Source organism: Fusarium flagelliforme, assembly GCF_020744385.1.
Source record: "Fusarium flagelliforme strain FIESC 12 MPI-CAGE-AA-0113 chromosome Unknown B0J16scaffold_3, whole genome shotgun sequence".
NCBI classification, from domain to species: Eukaryota; Fungi; Ascomycota; class Sordariomycetes; order Hypocreales; family Nectriaceae; genus Fusarium; species Fusarium flagelliforme.
In genome coordinates, this window is record NW_025763505.1 from 2,818,571 (window position 1) to 2,844,635 (window position 26,065).

Here is a 26,065-nt window from a genome sequence, read left to right on the forward strand (position 1 = left end):
GTTGGATAAGGTTGCAACGATATTACATTCTTACTGGGTACTGTAAGTGTTCCAAATTTAATTACGTAGTCTATCAACGCCGTTAGCTCCGGTCTGAATCGGGAACTAAATAGACGAGAGATTGAAAGCGGTGGTGACGTTATTACTCCCGACTTACCTCCATCACTCCATCCATTACTGTACCTGCCGATCATGGCTATATTCTATTGACAACTTAATTTTACAACCCCTACAAACAGACAATAGTGGCTTCTATGCTGACAGACCTATTCTGTTTCATACAATCGTTGTGGCTGCGTGATTGACTCAAGCCTGATACACAATCAAGCGTGGCTGAACAAGCGTTGACCAATCCTCTCGCCCACGTTTCCAACTCTCAGCTCTCTTCATTACATTAAACTTCCTGCAACGATGTCATCACAAGATACTTCAACGGCCCTCGTTGCGACGACAACGGTTATCTCAACCGTCATCTTTCTCGTCGTTGCTCGTTCTCTTCTCTATCCCGTTCAGCCAAAGACGATTCGTAACCCGCTCAAGTTGGGCGTTTATGATAAATTCAATGCTGATAAGGTGAAGAATCTCGTGTATCAACCTGACCAGTTCCCTGGTGCTCGAGATGTTGAGACACCAGTGAGTAAAATGCCTGCTTGTGAAGGTTATTAGAACTGTGCTGACCTTGTCATAGTATGGAAGTATTCGCGTCTATGAGTTCGGTCCCGAGGATGGAGAGAAGGTCTTTTTTGTCCATGGCATTAGTACACCATGCATTACCCTCGCTCCCATAGCCCTCGCACTCTCCAAGGGAGGCTACCGTGTGATGCTTTTTGTATGTCTAGAACCACTTACTCTGCTTTCATCTACTGACATGTCCTAGGATCTTTTTGGCCGTGGCTTCTCAGATGGTGTCGCTGATATCCCCCACGATGCCCGTCTCTACGTCTCTCAGATGCTTCTCGTTCTAGCCTCAAGCCCCCTGGCCTGGACCGGCACAAATGCGTTCCGGCTTGTGGGCTACTCTCTCGGCGGCGGTATCGCCATTCACTTCGCAAATGCCTTTCCACATCTAGTGCGTGATCTTGTTCTCCTCGCTCCTGCAGGACTTATCCGTGCCGCCTCCTTTGGCCGCGTCTCCCGCTTTCTTTTCGTCTCTGGGCTCGTTCCTGAGCGTCTTCTGGCTATAGCAACACGCCGTCGTCTTCAGAAACCTATTGCTGCCTCGGCAAGGCCGTCTCCTGCGGCACCCATCGAGTCTGTCACCACACCACCACTCAATGTCGCCGAGGCGGAAGTGACTCCAGCCTCAGGCAGCGCCGTCACGCCATTGGAACAACGCGTTATGGAGTACGTGCGATGGATGGTGACAAATCACCATGGTTTCGTCCCAGCCTTCATGTCAAGCATTCGGTTTGCGCCTCTCATGGATCAGCATGAGGCATGGACCAAGTTGGCCAAACGAGCACCTGGTACTACAGCTATTCTGTTGGCTAGGACGGATGAGATTATCAACCCAGATGATTATCGACGCGATGCATTGTCTCTTGTTGGCGGCGAACAGCATGTGCGCTGGCGTGTTCTGCCAGGTAGCCATGACTTTGTCATGACTCACCCTCAAGACATTCTAAGAGAGATTCAAGACATGTGGAGGGCTTGAATGGGTGCCTATAATGTCTTTGGTTTTATGATGAGTTCATGAACAACGATAGCGAGCAGAAAGTTGTGCTGTTGGGAGTCCTGATGTTATGCATGTCTGTTATGTTTGGAGGGTAGATCTAGAATAGAGAGTCGCAAATGTAAAGAAGTCCATATCCATTTTCTTTTTGTACACCACATGAAGGCCAATGTATCCTCTTGCATCCCTTTAACGACTGCCACCTCTAACGGTCTAAAGCTTGACTTTGACACTGTGAACATTGTTAGCAGCTTGACATCTGTAGTAATCTACAGAGGGTAGGCACTTACCATATGCCAATAGACGCCCCGTTTTCTCAACAACTCTACGTGGCTGCCTTGTTCTAGCAGCTGTCCGTCTCCTAGCACGAAAATGACATCTGCATTCTGAACAGTTGCAAGTCTATGGGCCACAGCCAGCATTGTCCGTCCTTCACTAGCTCTTTCGAACGCGGCCTGAACCAACTTCTCGCTTTCCGAATCAAGGGAACTCGTTGCTTCGTCAAGTAGAAGAACTTTAGGATCGCGGATAAGAGCACGAGCAATTGCCACGCGCTGTTTCTGGCCACCTGAAAGTGACACACCACGAGAACCCACGTTTGTGTTTAACCCATCCGGAAGGGAGACTATGAAGTCGTGGATTGAAGCATCACGACAAGCTTGGTGCAGCTGCTCATCTGTGATTGACGCAGGATCGACACCAAGCAGAATATTTTCTCTGAGAGTACCTTGAAAAAGGGTGGCTTCCTGAGCAACAAGAGAAAAGTACTTTCGGTATTCATACAAGTTGATGTCAGTGGAATCCTTTCCATTGAGCAGGATCCGACCCTTATCTAGATCATAGAATCTGCTCCAGTTAGCATTGAACCCCCCGAAATGTTCAAGTTTATTCTTTCTCTTACCTCTCCATCAGTGATATGATGGATGTTTTACCGCATCCAGATGCGCCAACGAGAGCTGCGAACTGCCCCTTTTCAATCTTGAGGCTCAGTCCTTTGAATACAGGTGTGCTTCTAGTTGGGTACTTGAAGTGGATATTGTCTAACTCAATTGACATTCCGCCGTCGATATCCGGGATTTCTTGCGAGGTTGACACCTTATCCTGAGGTCTGCTCTCTCTCATCTTGAGGATACGATCAGCGGCCGCTGAGCTAAGGGCAGCATTAGGACCGAAACCGAGAGCCTGGCCAGCTGCTTCACTGCCGTTGGTGATCGCCACTGTAAAATTGTTAGCAAGAGTGACAGGCTTAGAGGCATCAAGGAGCGTCGATCGTAGACGGCAGGGGCTTGGCATGCATGTCTGCAATAGGTAACAAAGGATCTCTAGAGGACACTGGTGATGAAGACTGATACTTACTAAAACAGACAAAGAATGCAACGAGTCCAATCTCGTATCTGGAAAGCAGGCGACCTCCCCACCAAAAGTTGAGAGCTTGACAAGCCATGCTGGCACTATCAGAGAAGCCAAAGAGTATGCTCACCCATCTGGCCTTCTTGTATGCTGAAACAACATGTTCGTCGAGTAGATTCTGGTATCGCAAACAGATCGAGTCTTCCAGTGTCAAAGAAGTGACGGTCCTGAAGGCTCCAATTGACTCTGACGCGAACTTTGAACTTTCCGCGAAGACGTCGTTGTTCATCTTTTCAAAGGCCAGTTCATATTTGAAACGCCAGTAAGCCGAGATAATCATGACAGGCAATACAACGCAACAGGAAACTACTGCGAGCTTCCAGGTGTGTGCGAAGGCGATTGCGACAGCCCCTGCGACGTTGAAGAGGGCAACAAAGACACTAGCCATGTTCAATCCCATCATCTCTTCCAGCTGTTTTGGGTCTGTCCCCAATCTGGACGTCATTGTCCCATGAGAATGATCTTCGTGGTCAAAGAAGGATGTCTTCTGGAACATCACAGCGTCAAAGTACTGCTGTTGATACTTGGCTCGTACAGTTGCTGACATGCGGGTTGCCACGAAAATCACCACAAAGTAACTGACTCCTATCCCTACTGCCAGGACAACAAACATCAGAGCCCAGAAATTGCTTTCGGAACGATCCGAATCAGTCCCTATATAGTTAAAGGAGACAATGATCTTGCCAAAGATCCAGGCCTGTAATGGTACACCCGAACCAACGCAGGCAGCAGCGAAGAGGGTTAGAGCAAAAGCTGGATATATGTTTTTACTCTCCAGGAACAATCGACTGAAGCTAGCGAAAGGGCTTCCTTTCTTTCCTTTGGCAACCTCGGCATTCATTTCAACCTCTGAAGCGGCAACGCTCTGGACATTGGCAAGAGTTGGCTTATCCTCGGGTTCAACAGACTCATATCCAGCCTCTGTAGGTTCTCCAAGTGACAGAGATTGGGCATGAACAAGACCAGAATAGACGCCACCATCAACAGTGATGAGACTATCGTGTGTTCCTGATTCCACGACCTTGCCTTTCTTCAAAACAATGATACGATCAGCCTTCTTGATCGTTGATAATCGATGAGCAATGGTGATTGTAGTCCGGTTCTTGGCGACTCTGTCAAGTGCTGCTTGAACTATGCGTTCACCCCGTACGTCAATAGCACTTGTAGCCTCATCCAATATCAGGATGCTTGGCTTTCGTACAATAGATCGGGCAATCGCGAGGCGCTGTCTCTGGCCGCCAGAGAGTTTAGCTCCACTATCACCGACGATAGAATGATATTTGTCGGGTAACCTGTCAATGAATTCATCGGCAAAGGCCTCTCGGCATGCCTCCCTCACCAACTCCCTCTTCTTATCCTCGGATTCATCTTCCCATGGCGTTCCAATCAATCCATAAGCAACGTTGTTATAAATCGTGTCGTTGAAAAGAAATGGCTCTTGCTGCACGAGTCCAATTTGAGATCTCCACCACTTAAGCTCGATGTCATCCAGGAGCTGACCCGATGTGGTGACGCGTCCGCGAATCTCAATAGGAGGACCCCTTTCTTCAGATTCTGTTTCGGTTGGGTTGGCCAAATCGTCATCTTCTTCGCTCTCGGCCTTCTTGTTCTTCTTTCCGCCCGTTTTCTCCTTCTCGATAACTTTTGCCAAAACGTGCTGGTCCTGCAGAGTATACCATCTCTGAATCAAACCAACAATTGTACTCTTGCCAGATCCAGATGGTCCAACCACAGCGTTAATCTTTCCGGCTTCGATGCGTAGGTCAAGGTCATCTAGTACTTTCACATGAGGTCGGCTGGGATATGAGAATGTAACCCCTTCAAAAACGATGTCCTGTGTCGACGACACTTCAGGGTCTTTCAAATGCCCCTTTGGCGGCTGAGGCGCATCAATGACGACAAAGAATTCACAAGCTGCAACGGTAGCTTTTCCGACAGCAAGAAGCGGCGTCGATGTGCGCTCCAGTGAAAGTACGACAATCATCACAGAAAGTAACACACTAGATTTATGAGCAGAAGATAACTCAGTAGAAGGATGGACTTACACAAGGACGTCTCCAACATTATCCAATCTACCTTCCGAGTATGACTTTGCGCCATACCAAAAGCAAAGGGCGAACCCAGCATATAGGCCAAAAAACTGATTGTGTCAATAAATGCAGGATATCTCCTTAGCAAGGATAACTCACCACAAAACCAAGTTGGCCTCCGATAAGGGGAGAAAGGAGCTTGCCATGTTGCCTTGTCTCTTCCACAAAAGCAGCGTATTTCTTGGAAATGCGTGATTCGGCGCCACAAGCTGCTACCATTCTGACACTCGCCAGCGCTTCACTGGCGACTGCACCAGCTCTACCTTCGGCCTAAGTTATGGTCAATATATAAAGTGATGAATTACTAGAGGGGGTATTAACCTTGGTGAGGAGGGCATTGACTTTAAGTATCATGGGCAGAAATATGCCAAGAACGAGAAAAAGATACAAGATGATCGAAGATGTGACCAGAGTAAGGGACCAATTCTTTACAAATGCCACAATGAGCGCAGCCACGATAGTTGAGTTGTATTCGACAAAGATCCCCAGCTTCTCGGATATGCCCAGCTGCAGAACATTGGCGGTAGAAGTAATAGTGCCAGTGGCATATCCTGGGGGCATTGAATCAAGGACATGGATAGATTGGCCGAAGAGCGATTGTAGGTAGTGAAGTCTGATAGCAGAAGACAGCCTGATGCCTATCATGCGAAAAACGAACTTATTAATAGCATTAAGGACAAACCTTCCCAGGAACAAGAAGAACATATACAGCGCCAACTTATCAATGCTGCTGTTGAATTCACTTTGAGAAGTTGTGTTCCCGGGCAGAAAGTAGTCAGTGAAGTTGCCCACGAATTGACCTGTCTGGTATTAGCTTCAGTTCACGTTGAGTTGCGGACAGTCGTACCAAAGACCACATTCATCAACGGTAGGGTCTAGGATGATGTTATTATCTGATGAACTCATTGCGTGTGTTGTCGAGATGCTTACAATTCCAGCACCAATGCTGGCAAAGAACCCTGCAGCATATGCAACGAAATCCCATTTTGTTGCGTAAGAGAAGATTCGCTGTGAATGACATCAGATACATTACATCAGTCGATGGCAATGAATAGTGCTCACCATGTAATCTTTGAAATTGGCTGTTCTTTCAGGCCGTGTCTTTGCTGCTGCTTGTGATTCTTCTTCTTTGGCATTTTGTGTTGATTCATCTGGAGGACTGGATGAAGGAGAGCCACTTGGCTTCTCAGTTACAGGCCCATGATCTGCAGCCATGATATTGGATGGAAGAGGCGTAAGCTCTCTTAGTAGGCGGCTCGAATAGAGGAGATGTATTTAATCAAGATAGAAAGTGAGGTCCAATGCCGTTAAAAGAACAGACTAGAGTAGCACCTTGAGAAAATACATTCATTGGAAGGGTACTTGAAATAGTAAAGGAATAAGACTAAAAAAAGAAATGTGTCGGTAATAAAATGGATGATTGATTGATGATTGAAAGATACTCCCAATGCCTCTAGGCAGCTGTTAACTGAGTCCCATAGAAGGAAGGAACATAGGTACTCCGTAGGCTACCTAATTAGAGGTAGGCAATGCAGGAAGGCCCCTTTGTCGCAGTTACCGAATGGAGGTTCGATACGAAATACGACGGGACGCTAACAAGCACCTTATTAGAGTTATAAAACGGCGATTTGCACCACGACAGGGGCTTTAATGAGGGAACGATCGAGGGGACTGAGAGAGGAAGAAACAGACAGGAGACAGGACTCAATGTTTTATCACCGAATCCTTGTTATATTACCTGGTCGATTGTCTTGGCCTAGGCCTCGTTGTAGTTAGTAACTTAGGAATTGCGACGAAACGCGTACGCGGATAAAAGGATAGTGCGCTGGAATAAGCTTAACGAGCCGCTGAATGGGACGATCTAAATTGATATCATATCCATAGAGGACTAGGCAGATGTCACACGTTCAAATTCATCCGCGTAGAGGCGTTGATATGGATATACTGTACTGTAGACACGCCGTCATGGACTTGGTATACTGACCTTTTCTGAACATCAACCAATGATGCCTTGTTGATTTCATCGCTAGTCTTGGTTCCTAATTTCCGTCATGGTACGGCGAAGTAAGATGTCGGACTCGGATCGAATCTAGAACCCGAGCTGATTGTCATCCAACTTACGGAGTGCCAGATTAATCACTCCACTGCATCGGATTTCTCACATTTTCATGGGACAAAAATAACGATGAGCGAATCTTGGACGAATCAGCACAATAATGTTGTACAGATGAGTCAAAAACAGCAAGGTGATGATTTCAGCCTCGAACTATGCGAGGTCCTACGTGCTGTTCTTCACCTACTTTAGTTAGCATCTGAAGTGAGTGGTCGTATACAATGAAAACTATTGATATGTCATGTGTATTTTGGGCTATTAGTTCTCAAAGGTACTGAATCTAGACAATATATTCGTCTACGAGTATACTCTATCCAGTCTTGTTTACATACCCTATAGAAAGAGACTTATTTGAGTAGCTGTTAATACAATGACTCTAGACTGCCCTACTCCTCTCCATATGCTATTTAGTGTGTTCCATGTCCAGCAGAATACTTGATTTGATAAACCCATAGTACGGTGTGTTGGTTCGTTGATTCTGTACTCTATTTCTTCAGCTAGGATCTGACTTTACGAATTACATGTACAGCACAAAGAGAAAGGGTAAGCTATTCTGCTCAATAAGAGAGCAAATATCCTGGGAGTCACTCTTATAACATCTTGGAAACTTGCAATTCGATAGTATACCCATCATATAAATTGGATGCTTGTTCAATAGATGAGACCAACTGTTCAGATGGCGGGCTGTCGAGCATTCATGATCGGCTCATATCCAGGCCAGCTACAGCGCATTCAATACCGTATGATGCCCCACTAAGAGTTCTAACAAGGCCTCTCGTTGGTCGGATTTCTTGTCTCAGTTCCCTCAGGCACTACAGAAATTTCTATGTGAAACCCAATTCGACCTGTGCTGCTTCCAAATTGTGACTGTGACGCATACCTATAGCAGTCTATCCCACCGACGCCGCTCGCATGACGGGCATTTTGGGGTGGATTCTGAAGTTTCAATCCGATTGAAGGGACTGACTCACTTCCATTCTCCCACCAAAAAGGTAGAGAGGCATGAAGCCAAGGACAGCCTCAGCCAAGTTATATTTGGCCAGGTCAATATCAAGGACTACAGCAAGACCGTTACTGTTTCCTACACTTGCACTTACCCGCGATCGTCCTTCCCTCATTAACATTGGCCCCTCCATCACAGGCTTTTCCCTGCCCCGCTACACTTCCTCTTCTACCTCTACTGCTACTTCTGCTTCCTTCCCCTCCACCACAACTGCCCCGCCTCCCACGACATCGCAACAAACACTCGAAATGGCGCCCAAGACCAAATTCGAGCTCAAGACCCCCAAGGGCACAAAGGACTGTAAGTAAATACTGTCTAATAATACTCGAATTATAGAATTTTGGTCCTGACGTCCGTCAAAGGGGAGGGAAAGGACATGGTCATTCGTGACCACATCTTCAACACCATTACCGAAGTCTTCAAGCGCCACGGCGGAGTCACAATCGATACCCCCGTCTTTGAGCTCCGAGAGATCCTCGCTGGCAAATATGGAGAGGATAGCAAGCTCATCTACGATCTCGCTGACCAAGGTGGTGAGATCTGCTCTTTGCGATATGATTTGACCGTGCCCTTCGCCCGCTTCCTCGCCATGAACAAGCAAATCCAAAACATCAAGAGATACCACATTGCCAAGGTCTACCGCCGAGATCAGCCCGCCATGACCAAGGGCCGTATGCGAGAATTCTACCAGTGTGATTTCGACATTGCTGGCACCTACGACCCTATGCTGCCCGACGCCGAAGTTATCCGTATCGTCACAGAAGTATTCGAGGGCCTTGGCTGGAACGGCGGATACACGATAAAGCTCAACCACAGGAAGATCCTCGATGGTATCTTCCAGGTCTGCGGTGTGCCTGAAGACAAGATTCGCACCATCTCCTCGGCTGTCGACAAGCTCGACAAACTGCCCTGGGCTGATGTGCGCAAGGAAATGACCGAGGATAAAGGACTTGATGGCGAGGTTGCTGACCGAATTGGAGAGTGGGTGGTTCTCAAGGGCAAGCAAGATCTGCTCCAGAAGTTGCAAAGCACTGAGAGCCTGGCCGCCAATGCATCCATGAAGCAGGGTATGGATGATCTTGCTCTGCTCTTCGAATACCTCGAGGCTTTCGACTGTCTGGATCGAGTATCCTTCGACCTCAGCCTGGCTCGAGGTCTCGACTACTACACTGGACTCATCTACGAGGTTGTTACTCAGGGTTCCGCCCCTGAGGTTACCCCTGGTCAGGATAACGCGGATTCCAAGCCCGCCAAGAAGAAGGGCAAGAAGGGTGGTGAGGACGAGGACCGTTCTGATGATCCTACTGTTGGTGTTGGAAGTGTGGCTGCTGGAGGTCGCTATGACAATCTTGTTGGCATGTTCTCTGGAAAGAGTCAAATTCCTTGTGTTGGTATCTCTTTCGGTGTCGACAGAATCTTCTCTATCACAAAGGCTAAGCTGGCCGCTGAGAAGAGCGCTGCTGTTCGCAGCAACGATGTCGACGTCTATGTTATGGGTTTCGGAAAGGGATTTTTGAAGGAGCGCATGTCAGTGTGTGCCAAGCTTTGGGAAGCTGGTATAAAGGTCGGTTGAGCATCAAGCCATTGAACTCCCTTAATTTACTGAACAGAATGCTGACATGTTGACAGGCTGAGTTCCTTTACAAGGTCAAGCCTAAACTACAACAGCAATTCAAGGCCGCTGAGGCTAACGGCGTGCCTTTTGCGATTTTCCTTGGTGATGATGAAGTCGCGTCAGGCAAGGTCAAGATCAAGGAGATGGGACTTCAGGATGGTCACCCCGAGAAGGAGGGAGTTCTTGTTGCCCTCGACGACATGGCCAAGGAGATCAAGGTTCGACTCCAACGCAAACGGGAGCTCGATGCCATGACCACGCAGGCCGAGGGCCTTCGGGTGGTCCACGGTATCAAGGGTGAAGAAAAGAAGGAGGAGGATGCCAAGCCCGAAACAACCCCAGCAGCGGCCGAGCCGACTCCAGGATCAGAAGAGCAAAGCCCCGCCAACCCAGCGGCATAGGGTTACTTATCACGAAATAAAAGAAAGTTAACAATGGCCATGGCGTTTAAATGTCATTTGATAGAAGGATTTAATCTAAGGAGCATTTTCTCCTGTGAGACAATGATCATATTCCTATATTCCTATATTCAAGCATGAATGTTATTAAGCTTAGGAAAGAAGTTAATCCGCAAGACGGTGATTCTAACTGAATGTTCCGCAGTATTCTTTGTCTAGCGCAGTTACACAAGTTCCTCTTTCACAACCATGACAACGAAGACTTGTTGATCGACACGGCGGGGCCCTGAGGCCTCGCGGTTTGGTGAAAGTTTGTGGCCTTCAACGATGGGGCTTTCAAGAGCGTTACTTTGAACGGGCAACAATGGAGACCACGCGAAATCTGTGAACGTCAAAATGGTCCTTCAGTCCCGGCCAAATGGCAGACAGGCCGCGGCCAGCCCCCCGCTTACGGCTTCAGCCGACGTTCTCGAATAAGGAGGCTTGCATGGCGAAACAAAGACAAAAGAAGAGATAGAAACAAAGACTTGGAGCGGGGAGAACAAGATAGCGGGTCTCGAGCCTCAATTGACCATCGATGCAGGTACCAAGTCGCACATATGCAGCTCACAAGATCGATGCTCGCAACCGCCAATGATTTCTGTATTAACAGGCGGGCCTGCGGTTGCAACCGTCGACAGTCAACAAACGGGCTAGGCCATCTGACAAATATGCAGTGGAGGGCGTAAGAATGGCCATCCATCTAAACCAATCTTCTGGAACCGAGACACTGGCGTTCTGACGTTCACGCCACAACCCCAGCAGATCCAACTGCAACTGCAAGTGCAGCGCTGCAGGGTGGTCTGTGTTCTACTGACTGTCATCTGTCGCTCCTTGTTTCGTGTCTATTGGTCAATTCGTCCAAGTAGATCCCCATCCCATTGAGGTTCAACGCTCAAGTACATCAACATCTTATGACCAAAGGAAAGGTTCTGACAGTCGGTTTGAACACGATCATTAGTGGATCCCAAGAAACAGAGAGAGAGAATAAGCAAAAGTTCTGTGTCAAGATGAGAGACGGCCAATACAGCCCCGCAGCTACCAGGGCCGGCCCATCCACGGGAGGATCTAAACATCGCGCGGATAGGCGGCGCGGAACCTAGAATCTTAGTTTGGTTTAATGGGGACCACTAGCTTGGACTGCTGTTCAAGATCGTGGATTCTTCTTACTACTGAAAGTTCTCCATGGGAGAGCGGCATCTTCCAGAACACAACATTCTCACTGTGTTCTGGGATGCAAACCAAATGGCGCAGTCGAACTTCCCAGGGCCGTGTCTATTGGAACCGAGCCAGCGGGTGTTATCAATGAAACACAATCGGCTGAACTTAACATGAAGAATAAGATCAAGCATATTCTTCGAGCGAGGGTGGGGGCTGATGTTGAGGTTCAACCTGTCATCCCCGGTATGTGCCCTGTATCTGTGTGAGTGAGTGAACGAGGATAAAGTGGTGTCTGCCTGTCTTTGTGTTAGTGTTTGCTGGCTCGGGAGTCGACGTGTGACAAGGCACACTCTTTTGCTCATCACGTCTCAACTCCAATACCCACATCGTGTAAGTCAAATTGACCTTCACCAGTCATATTCCTCTTCCAACAGTTGTCATGATTCATTCGTACTTACCACAATAGCAATATCTAGCTAGGTACAGTAGTCGTGTCTATCAACGGCTTTAAGAACTTAACATCACCGTCGTCGTCACCATGGCTATTGTCAAACTGCCTGGCAACCATCAACGAGCTCGGCGCCGCTGACACAAAGAACGAGACCAAGCCCAGAAGTGATCTTCGTCGCCCAGAGATCGGTGTTCCCGACGACGGAGTAGTAGTATAGACACTACAGCTATCTGGTTTGTACTCGTCACCTGGACAACTTTGGTACTGGCTAGATGGTTCGTCGATGTGGCGTTTATATGCTCAACACCAACCGCTTTCGGGTATCTTGAATTCCAGTCAAATTCTTAACTACCTGCAAGCACCGCGACCGCACAAACATGTGTTTTTTTCGTCCGTTTCCCGGTTTTCAACGCTCAGAAACTTGTTATTCTGATCCGACGTGTTATTCTTGCCTCTCTCATCTTACCGCGACCTCGACCTCTGCGTTCGGTTCTCACAACACAATCTCTCAACCATCACTTACAACTCACCTTGTGTTGTGGAACTAACCATCGACTTGTTGTCTTACCAATCAACTTACGGAACGACTCAGAAGTGTCTCTCATTGCCCCTCCTTGCCTGGGGAGACCACTAAAGACACTCGCGCGTCACAGCTCTTGGGCTTTTGTCCTACAAGGCCACAGTCCACGCATAAGACTGACCACGAGGAGCTGAACTGAAAACTGAATTGACAACGAATTATCACGGGTAACAACATATTGGCATATTGGCCACACAAACCTTGACCACGCCACGCGCGCCGCCGCTCTCAGTCCGGACTCTTATATTGTAACGCCCCGGGACAGCCTCTGTCCACTCGGCCTCCAGAACTTGAGCCCAACCCGCGGTTACGAAGGTGCCCTCGACCAGGCTTTACAGCACAATACTTTCCATTGCCATGGCTGCTTTATTGCCCCGAGCAATTCATGCAACCACTTCTTCGCACTGGTCTTCACGAACATCGTCGCTACCCATGTCGTCACGCAAGGAGACCTGCCGCACCTCAGTCGCTGGAACAGGAACAGGAACCAGCTCGCCCGAATGGCTCCCTCAGAACATTTCGGAACCATTGCCTGCTCTGCCTTATACTTCCACCGAATGGTCCAGAGTGATTACCGACGTCAAGGGAGAATTCGTCAACCGTCGTTACAGTCTTTGTGCAACTCGGTGTAGCGAGATTTTGGACAATCTCAAAGATTCTGTAAGCTCACTTGCAAATGGCCATATGAAGCAAATCTCTAACGGTACACAGAGCATGGTTGAACCAGCGTATCTCATTTACCTTCACTTTTACGCCGCCAACTCACTCGAGATGCTCGCCCGGGCACTTGATCAAGCCGCCCCAGCACGTGTGACTCTCCTTTACCAGGCTCGCGACCACTATCAACGAGCTTCGACGCTCATCAACGCCGCCGATTCAACTGTCGGTCCAGCTTTGCTACGAAGACCGTCTGGAACTATGACAACACTTCCCAGCCTCCACTCCGCTGACAGCTCTGTGAGCTCATATGTGTCGTCCACATGGACTTCGTCTCACAGCTTATCTCCTGCATCGTCAATCTCATCTATTCAAAGCGCACCTACCTCCAAACGAAAGAAGAAGCGTGTGACATTCAGCGATGCCCCCATGGAACTTCTCGAGCGTCCCGATTCACCAACGCTTGGCCTTGGTAGCTTCCTGGGACCTGCTCGCTCATCATCCCCGGAATTAACCGGCAACTATTCCACTGTACCAGTACCTCTTAGGGCTTCGTCACAGCCCCCTCGGTCAATTCTCACGCCACGCTCTGCACAGAATGAGGCTGCGCCGTATATCGATTCAGAGCTCGATCCCTTCCGACATGCTCGCTCAGTGCATCGCTATAGTGCTCTCCTCACCAGCCTGCAACACCAGGTTTTCCGACACCTCAACTTCATCGAGGCGGAGTTGGGTCGGCAACAAACCTTTGTACCAGAGGAAGAAACGCCGCCATCACCCAGCACATCGATCATGGCCCCAACTACACCGGCTACACCAAATGCCGACAAGACACGCTCACCAGAGCTCCAAGCACGGATAGAACGGCTAAGGGCAAAGGGATGGGAACGTAAGCGGTTTGATGCGCGGCGATATGCTGAGCTGCGTGAAGGTGCTGCAGCAGACATGGAATAGGCACCATCTCGAGACTGTTACCGAAATACGGGTGTATGAGGAAGAAAAAGTCGTATTGTTTTCTACCATATATGTACGTTGATAAGACTTGAATGATACCACGAAGAGGGACAAGTAATATGTTCCAGGGTTACGCTTGACGCGTCGGTTAGGAATACATAATGAAGGCATTATTAGGATAGGCATATGAAGACTGGTTCTTCAGACTAGGACAGAAAAAGAAGGATTGTTATTGACTAACTGAGATGATACCACTTCTATAGAGCACATACAGGTTTTAATAAGATCAAATTGGAATTTACTTTACTGCATGCGGTGATTAACTTGTCACTTTTTCCCCTAGCCGCGTAGCTTGAAATCAATTAAGTCGCTTCAACCATACCAATAGGACATACATGCGTTTGGCCAAGTTGCCCGCTCCCCCTTCCAACTTTCCCATGTCCAGCATTTCCATCCTTTCTTTTTCGAACAGATTGCCGTCTTGACATTTTAGTAAAGCCATATGCTCATATGCACACCCGCACAGAACAATATTCTTGTAGTTTGCAATGACTGCATATCTCGCTCTTAAGCCTGGAAACTGCGACGCTTGACATCCTTTTCGACTTCCTGGGTAACACGGAGAACCTCCTTCTCCTCTTTGTCGTCCAGGAGCTTTGCCCTGGCGACCTCGGAGAAGATAGCCGACAGATCCGAGTTGTCGGGATCCTCTTCCATACTCTTGAGCTTTTCGATACGAGCCTGGAGCTTGATCTTCTCGATAATGCGCCTGAATCGGCTTCTGGCACGGAACGACTTGATCTCGGGCAACAAGTTGTAGTCGGTGGCGTTCTCACCAGTAAGCCAGATGTGGCCCAATGCTTCCTGTGGTACCAAGTCAACCAATGGACGATGTTATGATGATGGCGATAACTTACCTCACTGGTCCAACGCTGGTCGGGATCGGGATTGATAAGCTTCAGGATGAAGTCCTTGGCATCGTTACTGACGTCCTTCCAGTAGCGTTCATGGAAGACAACAGAGTTATCGGTACATTCCCGGATGAGATCCTGGAGATTCTCGCTTCGGAAAGGGGAGTAACCGCAGAGCAAGGTGTAAGTGATGACACCCATAGACCACATGTCTACGGGCTTTCCGTGACCCTCCTTGCGCATCACTTCAGGGGCAGCATAACCGAAAGAGCCAGCCATGGTTTTGAGGGATTCGCCCTTTCCGTCGAGCATCTTTGCAATACCGAAGTCGGCCAACACAAGGTCGGAATCGGGGTCTCTGTTGAGGTAGAGAAGGTTCTCAGGCTTTAGATCTGTAGACTCTCAGTTGAAAAGTCAGAGAATGATTCGTCGCGGAAACGTACCTCTGTGAACAATGTTGTTCTTGTGGAGAAAGTCGACAGCAAGAAGGACTTGCTTAATGGTCTCAGCGGCATCCTTCTCGGTGAACTTGCCCTGTTCACAAATACGGTCGAAAAGCTCGCCACCTGTAGCGAGCTGTGTAACAATGTAGAATTTATCCTAGAGAACCGACAGGTAAGCTACGGCACACTCGAAAGGCGTAGAGAAGAACATTAGACTGAGCCAGGGACCGAAATCGGCTGGTTAAGCAAGACCAAGCGGGGATTATTTTGGGTATCGGGATGAGCTTACCCTCGATTCGAACCAGTCGACGAACCTGACGATGTGAGGATGCTTAAGCTTCTGCAGCATCTCAAGCTCGTCATAGACCATCTGCTCGTTGCCCTTGACGTTTCGCTTGAGGATAATCTTCACGGCAACCTTGCCGGTCGGGCCATCGGCCTCACGAACGACTCCATATGTTCCAGCACCGAGGGTTCGAGCGAACTTGTACTTGGCTCTGTAGTGAAAGGTAGTGTTAGGATCTTGAGATTTGGTAGTCGAAAATGGAGGGGATTTCGAATCGCGTACTTCTTATCGTAACTCTCGGGTTGGCCGTGAAGCCTATTGAGCATGCCGGCGACTAGAGAGGAAGCCATGGTCAGCAAATGGTGAAAATCGTATGTCTGTAGAATAAGATGACGACAAGACGTCTACAAGTCCGAGACAACACGGAGAGCGGAGAGCGAGGGAGAATGAGGCTGCGGATAGTCGCAACTTACAACTCATGGTGGCAGTTGGCGGGGTAGTCAGATAAGTGACCCGTTAGGTTTTGGAGACGGCTGAAGGCCAAGAATCTGGACGGAGCTGGAGGGGAAAGCGAAGGAAGACTGGGTCCGTGTCTCGTCTTCCAAACGAAGAATCTAAAGTAGCGCGACAATCAAGTCCCAGGCGCAAGGAGTGCTATAGCCTTGGAATGAGTGAGAATGACGCCTTTAGAATTCCTAGCGAGGGGAGGAGTGGTTTTGTAAGATGAGAGGAGGAAGACTGGAAGACGAGGCAGTCCCTGTTAATTGAACTTGCGACGACCAAGCTGATTCCATTAGCTTATGGCACCTACCTGCCCGCAGGTACCTGTTAGAAGCTAGCTGGAGGGAGGGGTCCTCTACTGACTGGCTGACAGCCCAGGGCAGAGAGCGCCGTATTCAACCTGACCCTAGGGGACCTTAGCGCTAGCCGGGGTTCTGGAGGCGGCTATGGCAGCCCTGGTTGGTTGCAGGTGTGGTGTGGCTCAGCCCTGGGTATCAGCAAGATTGGTCGTCAAGAGCATAAGATGAGATGGTGTGGGTTGGAAGCATCGCTGGATCCATCAGCTGGATGCTGACAGGGAACTGAAGATACACTGTAATACCGGCAACCTCCATTAGATTGTCTAGGTATGCATATTATATTGGATCGCAGGTGAGGCTGAGCCGTAAGTGGAGTGGATCATTTCTGTTACAGGTCCTTTCCCTTCAATTTTCGCTTAGGTAGGTTGACAGAGTGGCTGAGCAGACAATGAGCACTGATATGGGGCCCCAAGAATAACCGTGACGTCGCGATTGATATGTCTTTTCTCGAGGTTAGGATGCCTCTTGATTCCATCATCCAGCCCTATGAGGCTGCTTACAGTGCTACGGACTGCTCGGTCTTGCTTCGCATTGGATAATGGACAGATAGATATCTCCTGATAGAGATTCGGGGAGGCCTCAGCTATCCATGGTGTCTAGGAACAATTGGTCATGGCAAATGTATTGACATTTGAACCCAATTTTGAAATCCAGATGGAGAAGTTACCTAGGTACTCCTGTAGCTGTTCGAGGTCGTATGTGATCCGTCAAGATAGAAGGATTGCCTTTCCAAGATGATCACGAGACATGGCACTGCGTCGGGGAGAACTCGTTTAATTCTGCAACGATCAGAAGCTTATCGAAACTGCAATTTCAGATGGCGCATACTGTAACTGGTATAGCAAATAGCAAGTTGCAGAAAGGTTATCCTCCAAGGCTTCAGACGTCAAAATAAAGTAGCCTAACTGTAGAGCTACACTGGCATAAAGTGACTAAATTATTTCGTCTTAGGCCCTCAGCGACCAAGTCGTCTGACACACTGACGGCAGGCTACCTAAACTACGATGAGTTATACTTCGAATCAGTCCAAATTTGATGGTGGAGAAGTGCCAATAGAGTAGAAACTAAGGAGAACATCAAACAAATCATCTTCATTTCTAGGCCAGGCATTTAATCATAAGAATCCGGATCATGGTATTAAGTGCAAGTAAATTGATGTCACTATTCGTCCAATGGCACAACACGAATGAAATTATGGGTCTAGCTCAGTTGACTTCCGCCCATAATTCTTGTACTTGTTGTCGATCTCAAGGATCATGATGCTCGGGGTCGTTCAAACCGGCAAGCAGATGAAGGCTGAATCGATGACTTTATTGATATGTCTAAACTGCCTAAGGAACTTGATTGGCTCATGTATAAAAGTAAAAACAACACACTCGTGCAGTTGCTATGAGAGAAATGTCCGGTTCCAGCAAGTCATGAACCAATCACAACAAATCATGAGGCTTGTTCTTAGATGGGGGGTCGCCCATTGTGGGCGCAGCACCGCAAACGGCCCCTCCTTGGCTTGGTGTTTGTCTGTTCCACCAACAATTCATTCATTCAATCAACCTTCGACCTCTCTTCTACCCGCAACTTGGTCCTCCGCCACGTCTTCTCCTACATACCGCGCTGCCTAGCAAAGTTTCAACTCTAGCAAGAGCACAACTGCACATCATTTACCATGGCTGGAGCCACGCGGGATAGGCGCTTGGTCAAGGAGCTGGGCAAAGTAAGTTCTATTCCAATTCCTTGGTCCTTTCAGCGATTTACTGCACATACATAAGGTACTTGGATGGACTTGGACTTCTGTCGACTGACATTGTTCCCCGCAGATTCACATGGATGGAATGCCTCCTGGCATCACATTGATAGAGCGCAACGACAGCGTTGCCGGCGACTGGTTCGTTGACATCCAGGTGCTCGACGAAAATCCTCTTTATAAAGATCAGATCTACCGCCTCAAGTTCCACTTCCCTAAGATGTATCCCATAGGTTCGTCCAACGGTCCCACGCGTCCATCATTTTCGCTTGTCAAGATGCTGATCAATCTACAGAACCCCCGGAAGTTACCTTCGACAAACAAACCGACCGTCCCATCCCCATGCATCCTCACATATACTCCAACGGCATCATCTGTCTCGATTTGCTTGGCCAACAGGGCTGGAGTCCGGTCCAGAGCGTCTCCAGCGTCTGCATGAGCATCCAAAGCATGTTGACGAGTAACGACAAGGACGAGCGACCTCCAGGCGATGAGGACTTCGTGCGAGGTAACAGACAGCGACCTCGAGATATAGAGTTTCTCTACCACGACAACACCGTGTAAACCCGTGGAATGACCGTACGAAACCGACCTATGTGGAGATAGGGATAGTGGATATTAATAGCATTCGTTTGGCGTTTGGAACAACCATCTGGTGGCTAAAGGAGGCCGTGTTATGAGATACAGTTTTTGTATTGGCCGATGGAACACGGCTGTTGGAGATGCATATTTGTAGACTGGAGCCTGTGCATAAGCATCCTAAAAGCCCGCGTGGTGTAAACATCATGGAGAGAGCACAAAGGTATTCCTACCGAGTATTTGAAGCTTTGTATTAGATCAGAGCTGCTTGTTATGACTATGAAAACTCGTTAGACAAATATCTGACTACAAAGCTAGGGGTCTAGCTCCCATATGAGATGCTTCGAGTGATCATCTAAGCCAATAGTCAGCGAGATGTCTTAGCGAGTCATGCCGTATGAACTTGGTACATAACTGGAAGAAACCACTGTGCTTAACGGCAAAGCCCCACGAGTTATTCTGTATATTTCGTTTCCAAGTCGAGCGAGCAGTAGACTTGGTGTTTATGAAGCTATTCAGAGATGAACATCTATGATAGGTCCCACATATTGAGAGCTGAGAGGTGCCTAGCGCTCTGCATTGTCCCCACTTTACTGCCGTCATCTGCAGCCTCCAGTGTGGATGAAGCTCCAGCTCCAGCTCCAACAACCCGTACCTCATCCATCCATTCTTAGCAACTGGCTGAGCTCACTCACTTCCGGCCCTTCTCATCCCTTCTCTCCAATTTCGCTAGCTGCGTTGAGTCGCGCAAATGGCTCCTCGCATAGATTTCAGTATTGAGCAGATTCGAAATAAGGCTCGCAAAGACCTCTTGTATCTGCTTGAAGGTGTATGTTCCCACCGCCTTGCCCCGCGACAGTTATCTTAACCAGACATGTCCTGTCGCGACCCCAACTTACGCTTCATCTTGTACCCAGGTTCGTGGAAAGAAGAACGTTATCCTCGATCAAAGTCTTGTCGGCCCAATCGGAACTATAGTCAAGGTTGCAACTCTCCAAGAATATGGCGTGGACAAGTTCTTCATTCTAGAGAATGACAACGCCGACACAAGCCAGCGCAATGTTGTCTTCATCTCTCGCGGCGAATGTGGTCGTCATGCCGAGGCTATAGCAGGTTTGTTGGCGCCCTCACAGCCTAGAAATTGTAACCTGACCTTGACCTAGCCCAAATCAAGCGCATTCAGCGCGAAAGCCAGACAGGGCACGACTTTCACATCTTTTGGGTCCCACGCCGAACCCTTGTATCCGATAAACTACTTGAAGAGGCCGGGGTATTGGGCGATGTCAATATCTCCGAACTCCCACTGTCCTTTTTTCCTCTAGAGAAAGACGTCTTGTCCTTGGAGCTCGACGACTCATTTCGCGACCTGTACCTCTCCAAGGATGTAACACCCAACTTCCTCATGGCGAAAGCTCTCATGGAGATACAGCAAAATCACGGTCTCTTCCCCCGTGTTATTGGCAAGGGCGATAATGCAAAACGGGTTGCAGAACTCCTTTCGCGTATGCGCCAGGAGCTTCTTGCGGGCGAAGATACAGCAGAAGCCAACAAGATTGGGCTTACGCCTAGCACCACAAATGAGAGCGTCATTATTATTGATCGCGAGGTTGATTTTGTTACACCATTACTTACTCAACTCACATATGAAGGTCTCATAGATGAAGTCTTCGAGATCCACAACAACCAAACCAAGGTTGACACAACTGTTGTGGGCGCCCCTGCGCAAGCGTCAGCTGCGACCTCGCAAAGCCGCAAACGAACCATCCAGTTAGATTCGGCCGACAAACTTTACGAACAGCTGCGAGATGCCAACTTTGCAATCGTCGGCAGTTTACTCAATAAGGCTGCCAGGAGATTGCAGAAGGTTCAAAGTGACTACGAAAGCAAACACAAAACCAAGACTATTGCGGAGCTCAAAGACTTTGTCAGCCAACTACCCGGATACCAACAAGAGCAACAAAGCGTAAAGATACACACAGGCCTAGTCGAAGAGATCATAAAACACACCAGGACAGACGAATTCAAGGGGCTTCTGGAAGTCCAACAAAATCTCGCCGCAGGTGCCGACCCATCAAGCCAGTTCGATGGAATTGAAGAGTTAATATCGCGAGACGCTCCGATAGCGCAGACCATGAGATTGTTGTGCATTTATTCATGTATATCTGGTGGCATCAGACCGAAGGAATTCGATCAATTCAAGCGTCTCATCTTACAAGGCTACGGCTACCAGCATCTCCTTACACTCAGTAACCTTGAGAAATTGCAGCTTTTCCTATCAAAATCGTCGCCTCTGGCCGGGATGATACCCATCCCAGGTACTAATGTCGGGGCCGTTACGACAGGTAGCAAGACGAACTACACTTATTTGCGCAAGCAACTCCGTCTCATTGTTGACGAAGTCCAGGAGGACGATCCCAATGACGTGTCTTATGTGTATAGCGGCTACGCTCCTCTCTCTATTCGCCTGGTCCAATGTATCTTGCAGAAGCAATATCTACTCTCTGTGACAAAAGGAAACAGTGCGAGCACAGCAGGAGCACCACCAGGTGTCGGTACGCAAGGTTGGCAGGGATTCGACGAAGCTGTCAAACATGTCCGTGGTCAGACGTTCTATGAGCACCAGAAGGGTGAAGACAAGGCGGTCAAAGCACGAGCTCTGCTGTCCGGCAGCGGCAATAAGCAGACTGTTTTCGTTGTCTTTGTCGGCGGCATCACTTTCACGGAGATCGCCGCGCTAAGATTTATTGCCAAGCAGGAAGAAGGTAAGCGATTCCATAACACGGACTTTTCTTGTGATGATCTTGAATCTGACTTAGACTCTCCAGGACGACGAAATATTGTCATTTGTACAACATCGATCATCAACGGAAACAAGATGATGGAGGCGGCGATCGAGAAACAATCGTTTGCGAAGGAGAGCGTACCTGTTTCAACAACTTGAAGTTAGCACCTATAACAATACTTAGAATATCGTCAGCTGGGTGGCTGCTGATATGGCGTATCTTATGTCGGCGCATGAATTAGAATGAAGAATAAATAACAAATGCCAGGACGCAGGTCTTAGCATCAGTAAGGTAGTCGGTTCTGACAAAATTAACACATTGGAGGTTTAGTAGAGACAAAACAAAGCTCATTGTAAGAGTCGAGGTATGAATTGTCGTCGGAATGAGCATTAGACCCACTAGTACAATGCCTCTGATTCGACCACAGGGTCGCACGTGATTGATTTGAAGACGGCTTTCCGTATTCTGAGGGGCTGAATGGCTGACGATGGAAGGCAAGTTCCTCTTATACAAAGGAGCCGATAAATGGCGAGTTACTCGTCAAATCGGAACAATTTTCGCTGAATCAACAATGGACTAGACTTTTCCCACCGAATCGATATCGAGAAGAGCATGTTGCTGTAACGAGTCTTTGAACTACAAATCCTTTCCACTACCTAGGTAGTCATTGGTTGATTCTTTGATATCGAACGAGTACCGCTCCTCACAAACCAATTGCAGTAGGTCACTTTCATACATGCCTGTCGTGATCCTATTTGCAAATTAACTGATCTTACTCAGTAGCTTGCTCAGTTTCTCTCATAACTCTCAGATAATGCGACTTTCCTCATTCGTTTCACTCACCTTTCACGGTTCTTAATAGTACGCTTCGCCGCGCCACACAAACCTTTCTACAGCTGCAAACCAATACCTGGAAGAAGTCTTTGAATCAACGCAGCTATGGTGCCAGACTTTGGACAAAGTTTCCGTAAGGGAATTGGCTTTCGAAAAAGGGATATTGACGAGGGAGAAGTCATTGACTCGTTGGCGCCGTCGGACACCATCATCATGTCAAACCTTCCAGGTCGAATATCACCTCCTATCACACCTGACGTTGTTTCAGTTCCTCAATCACGACAGACCTCGACAGAAATAGCATCTGAGATAGCGCCGGAAATAGTGGTGTGGACTGAAGACATGGATATCGACAATGCTAGTCACGTTGAGTCTGACGATGAACTATCGAGTCTTAAGAGCGATTTCGAGTGAGTAGCATACTGCGTCAATTCTGCACACTCACCTAGCGGGCTCTGCCATTCGACTTCAATAAGTTTCTGACTCTAGTTAGGGAAGAGCCACCTCAACTCGATGATGAACTGGACCCAGTGCAGACGGCCACTGGCGGTGATACTGTCGGCTCCTTCCCCTCATCGTTATCGAACCTTACAGAGCTATCAGACCTCTCATCGATACCATCGACGGTATCGAGTAAGGCTACTACCCCTACACCAGTCGAGGCTGAGGGCTCACCAGACCAAGAACTACCAGTCGACGAGCAACCCTCCTCTCATCAAGATTCTCCGTCCCACGAGACCGAGCGCTACAACTTTAATATCAGACCAAAGGCCTCAATACCGGCTGATATCTCGCCCTACAGGTATGCATCAGAATGTATCTCGGCCGCCGAGTCAAGTCGACTTAATCCTTACGCCTTGCATCCCGAGGAATACCACCTCCTCCGTCATCATATATCTTATACACAGGTCACGACATACCTCAATATCAGAAATGGTATCCTGCGATTGTGGCTTAAGCGCCCTTGGATCGGCGTGACACGGCTAGAAGCAGTCGGATGTGCCAATGCTCGTTGGTTCGATGCGGCCAGTGTTTGCTACGATTGGCTTGTTCGGCGAGGTTATATCAACTACGGATGCGTGCAAATTCCAGAAACTGAAACAGAAGACAGCATTGCTCCGGTGGTCAAAAGACAAAAGACAATTGCTGTCATAGGTGCTGGATTCTCCGGTCTTGGGTGCGCTAGGCAGCTGGAGGGTTTGTTCAAACAGTTTGCTGATCGGTTCCATGAGCGGGGAGAGCCGCCGCCTCGAGTAGTGGTACTTGAAGGACGAAGTCGTGTTGGAGGACGGGTATACTCTCGCGAATTCCACACCAAACCAAAAGCACCCAAGCCAGTTTTTGAGGGCAAGCGACACACTGCTGAAATGGGTGGCATGATCATAACTGGATTTGATCGGGGGAACCCCATTAATATTCTACTTCGGGGTCAGCTCAGCCTACCGTATCATGCACTGACGGCAGACACTACGATATATGACAGCAATGGGAGAGCAGTCGACCCCGTCCGGGATCAACTTGTGGAGAAGCTTTACAATGATTGCTTAGATCGAGTCAGCGAATACAAGCATAAAAATCAGCAAGCAAAGCTCATCGAGGGCAGACGGCACCTTATAGAAGAAGGACGAGACAGCCCCGGCGACGGCAGCAAAACGATGTTTCAAGAGGAAGAGGCTGCTGCATCACAGCCAGATGCACCGCCAGTAGCTCAACAAAATGTCCCAGAAAGTGTCAACTTGATACCGGTGTCTTCGGACAAGCTCACTGGCCGTGTACATATGGAGCCAGGAACCCCTGCCACCATCAAAGCGTCCGACAAAGCAAAGCTCATGGGCTGGACGATTCGAGACTCGTCCGATGGTGACAACATCGACTTGACTCCAGCAGTAAACGAAGAGGGCGCAACTTTGGGGTCGGTTCTTGATTCCGCAATTTCTCAGTACAAACAAATTGTTGGTTTGAATGCTCAAGATCATCGATTGATCAATTGGCACGTCGCCAACTTAGAGTACAGTAATGCAACAAGCCTGCACAACCTGAGTCTCCCTTTGTGGGACATTGATGCGGGCAATGAGTGGGAGGGAAGTCACACTATGGTCGTCGGTGGTTACCAGAGTGTGGCACGTGGATTGGCTCAGTGTCCAAGCTCTCTTGATCTAAGAACCAAGTTTCCTGTCAAGAGTATATCTTATCACACGGGCGAGGGCATGGCGTCGGCTGCTATCGAATGTGAGGATGGCTCAGTAGTAGATGCTGATGCTGTCGTTTGCACTATTCCTCTCGGTGTTCTGAAACAGAATAATATCGTGTTTAATCCACCTCTTCCGCCATGGAAGACCGATGTTGTCGAGCGCTTAGGGTTTGGTATACTGAACAAGGTCGTCCTGGTTTACGAAGAGATCTTCTGGGAGCACGACAGGCACATATTTGGCGTTTTAAGGGAGTCATCAAACCGGCATAGCACATCGCAGAAAGACTATGCCACGAGCCGCGGTCGCTTTTTCCAGTGGTTCAATGTTTCCAACACGACAGGTTTACCTTGTCTTATTGCCCTGATGGCCGGTGAGGCAGGCTTCGAGACGGAGCACTCCAGTAACGACAGCCTCGTGGCTGAGGCAACACAGGTACTCCGCAGCGTTTTTGGGAAAGACGTCCCTTATCCTGTAGAGGCTGTGGTCACTCGATGGGGCTCGGATCGGTTTGCTCGAGGTAGCTATTCTTCTGCGGCTCCCGGTATGCAGCCTGAAGACTACGATACTATGGCAAGGCCTGTTGGAAACCTTTTCTTCGCAGGTGAACATACCATCGGCACGCATCCGGCCACAGTACATGGTGCCTACTTGTCTGGCTTGAGAGCAGCTTCAGAAGTGCTGGAGACTTTGATAGGGCCTGTTGAAGTCCCAACCCCGTTGATTCTGCCGAGGGATTCTGTACTGCTGCGCAAGCGTAAGGAGCCTGCCAGGGACCCAAAGCTAGCACGATTGCAGGCCTATGAGCAGGAGATACAAGCTCATACTCTGGCAAAACTAGGCGAACGACCCTCTCGTCCAGCGAAGGTGGCCGGTAATCCATACATTCTTTACAGCAAGGACTTATTCGATGTTGCGAGAAAGAAGTGCGAAGAGAACCGAAAGCCTGGGAGAGGTGGTCGTGCTGTACCTAATGAGGTTCGTATAATGACGTCCAAGATGTGGAAGGAGGCCACATCTGAGGAGCGCAAGCCATACGAGGATCAGGCAACCGAATTGAAGCGAGGGTACGCTGAAGCTGTACTAGCCTGGAACCAAGCTACTGAGAGATGGGATCAAGAGGCTGCCGCTTTGAGGGCAGCTTACGAAAAAGAGAATCCCTTTGATGCTTCCAAAACGCAAATAGGAGATATGGCTCGCGATACATCATACAAGCACCGTCGGACAAGAAATATCAGTTATGCGGAGGATGGCGATAGTGATGTTGGGTTCTGAGATTTCCATTTGCGCAATGCA

The 26,065-nt window shown here is 48.7% G+C and overlaps 7 protein-coding genes across 7 annotated transcripts; 5 read left to right on the top strand and 2 right to left on the bottom strand.

Annotated features, from left to right (window-relative positions):
* The first annotated feature begins 157 nt into the window (after window positions 1–157).
* On the top strand, window positions 158–1,810 carry B0J16DRAFT_370788 (Alpha/Beta hydrolase protein). Its single transcript, XM_046130373.1, has 3 exons — window positions 158–633; window positions 689–829; window positions 878–1,810. Exons 1-3 carry the CDS (start codon window positions 412–414, stop codon window positions 1,652–1,654), a joined length of 1,140 nt encoding a protein of 379 aa, XP_045984796.1. The 5' UTR covers window positions 158–411; the 3' UTR covers window positions 1,655–1,810.
* B0J16DRAFT_370789 (P-loop containing nucleoside triphosphate hydrolase protein) lies at window positions 1,811–6,833 on the bottom strand. Its single transcript, XM_046130374.1, has 10 exons — window positions 6,235–6,833; window positions 6,103–6,180; window positions 6,020–6,047; window positions 5,494–5,972; window positions 5,272–5,442; window positions 5,128–5,222; window positions 3,029–5,082; window positions 2,574–2,889; window positions 1,963–2,518; window positions 1,811–1,904 (listed from the first exon to the last, which is right to left on the bottom strand). Exons 1-10 carry the CDS (start codon window positions 6,385–6,387, stop codon window positions 1,878–1,880), a joined length of 3,957 nt encoding a protein of 1,318 aa, XP_045984797.1. The 5' UTR covers window positions 6,388–6,833; the 3' UTR covers window positions 1,811–1,877.
* Window positions 6,834–8,536: 1,703 nt separating this feature from the next.
* B0J16DRAFT_266377 (uncharacterized protein) lies at window positions 8,537–10,304 on the top strand (the record flags this gene model as incomplete). The annotated part of the gene is made up of 3 exons (XM_046123419.1): window positions 8,537–8,588; window positions 8,651–9,852; window positions 9,918–10,304. The coding sequence occupies 3 exons, from the start codon at window positions 8,537–8,539 to the stop codon at window positions 10,302–10,304; spliced, it is 1,641 nt and encodes a 546-aa protein (XP_045984798.1).
* Window positions 10,305–12,799: 2,495 nt separating this feature from the next.
* Window positions 12,800–14,396, top strand: B0J16DRAFT_103436 (uncharacterized protein). Its single transcript, XM_046121306.1, has 2 exons — window positions 12,800–13,192; window positions 13,244–14,396. The coding sequence occupies exons 1-2, from the start codon at window positions 12,890–12,892 to the stop codon at window positions 14,141–14,143; spliced, it is 1,203 nt and encodes a 400-aa protein (XP_045984799.1). The 5' UTR covers window positions 12,800–12,889; the 3' UTR covers window positions 14,144–14,396.
* A 314-nt stretch (window positions 14,397–14,710) lies between these two features.
* B0J16DRAFT_318532 (kinase-like domain-containing protein) lies at window positions 14,711–16,133 on the bottom strand (the record flags this gene model as incomplete). The annotated part of the gene is made up of 5 exons (XM_046125459.1): window positions 14,711–15,007; window positions 15,061–15,446; window positions 15,498–15,654; window positions 15,787–15,994; window positions 16,066–16,133. 5 exons carry the CDS (start codon window positions 16,131–16,133, stop codon window positions 14,711–14,713), a joined length of 1,116 nt encoding a protein of 371 aa, XP_045984800.1.
* A 2,173-nt stretch (window positions 16,134–18,306) lies between these two features.
* B0J16DRAFT_382759 (ubiquitin-conjugating enzyme/RWD-like protein) lies at window positions 18,307–18,948 on the top strand (the record flags this gene model as incomplete). Its single annotated transcript, XM_046131267.1, has 3 exons — window positions 18,307–18,354; window positions 18,458–18,617; window positions 18,680–18,948. 3 exons carry the CDS (start codon window positions 18,307–18,309, stop codon window positions 18,946–18,948), a joined length of 477 nt encoding a protein of 158 aa, XP_045984801.1.
* A 624-nt stretch (window positions 18,949–19,572) lies between these two features.
* On the top strand, window positions 19,573–26,044 carry B0J16DRAFT_361971 (Sec1-like protein; the record flags this gene model as incomplete). Its single annotated transcript, XM_046129785.1, has 23 exons — window positions 19,573–19,792; window positions 19,881–20,076; window positions 20,127–21,725; window positions 22,558–22,665; window positions 22,696–22,946; window positions 23,030–23,307; window positions 23,344–23,639; window positions 23,673–23,872; window positions 23,915–24,024; window positions 24,064–24,133; window positions 24,170–24,350; window positions 24,390–24,588; window positions 24,622–24,754; window positions 24,785–24,844; window positions 24,878–24,886; window positions 24,917–24,944; window positions 24,978–25,373; window positions 25,407–25,412; window positions 25,446–25,526; window positions 25,557–25,636; window positions 25,670–25,747; window positions 25,778–25,849; window positions 25,892–26,044. Exons 1-23 carry the CDS (start codon window positions 19,715–19,717, stop codon window positions 26,042–26,044), a joined length of 4,662 nt encoding a protein of 1,553 aa, XP_045984802.1. The 5' UTR covers window positions 19,573–19,714.
* Window positions 26,045–26,065: the final 21 nt, after the last annotated feature.

Coding starts and splice junctions, on each gene's coding strand:
- B0J16DRAFT_370788 (XM_046130373.1), top strand. CDS start 412: ATGTCATCACAAGATACTTCAACGGCCCTCGTTGCGACGACAACGGTT. Junction 634..688: donor CTCGAGATGTTGAGACACCA/GTGAGTAAAATG, acceptor ACCTTGTCATAG/TATGGAAGTATTCGCGTCTA. Junction 830..877: donor GCTACCGTGTGATGCTTTTT/GTATGTCTAGAA, acceptor GACATGTCCTAG/GATCTTTTTGGCCGTGGCTT.
- B0J16DRAFT_370789 (XM_046130374.1), bottom strand. CDS start 6,387: ATGGCTGCAGATCATGGGCCTGTAACTGAGAAGCCAAGTGGCTCTCCT. Junction 6,048..6,102: donor CCAGCATTGGTGCTGGAATT/GTAAGCATCTCG, acceptor ACATCATCCTAG/ACCCTACCGTTGATGAATGT. Junction 2,519..2,573: donor ATCATATCACTGATGGAGAG/GTAAGAGAAAGA, acceptor TAACTGGAGCAG/ATTCTATGATCTAGATAAGG.
- B0J16DRAFT_103436 (XM_046121306.1), top strand. CDS start 12,890: ATGGCTGCTTTATTGCCCCGAGCAATTCATGCAACCACTTCTTCGCAC. Junction 13,193..13,243: donor TGGACAATCTCAAAGATTCT/GTAAGCTCACTT, acceptor AACGGTACACAG/AGCATGGTTGAACCAGCGTA.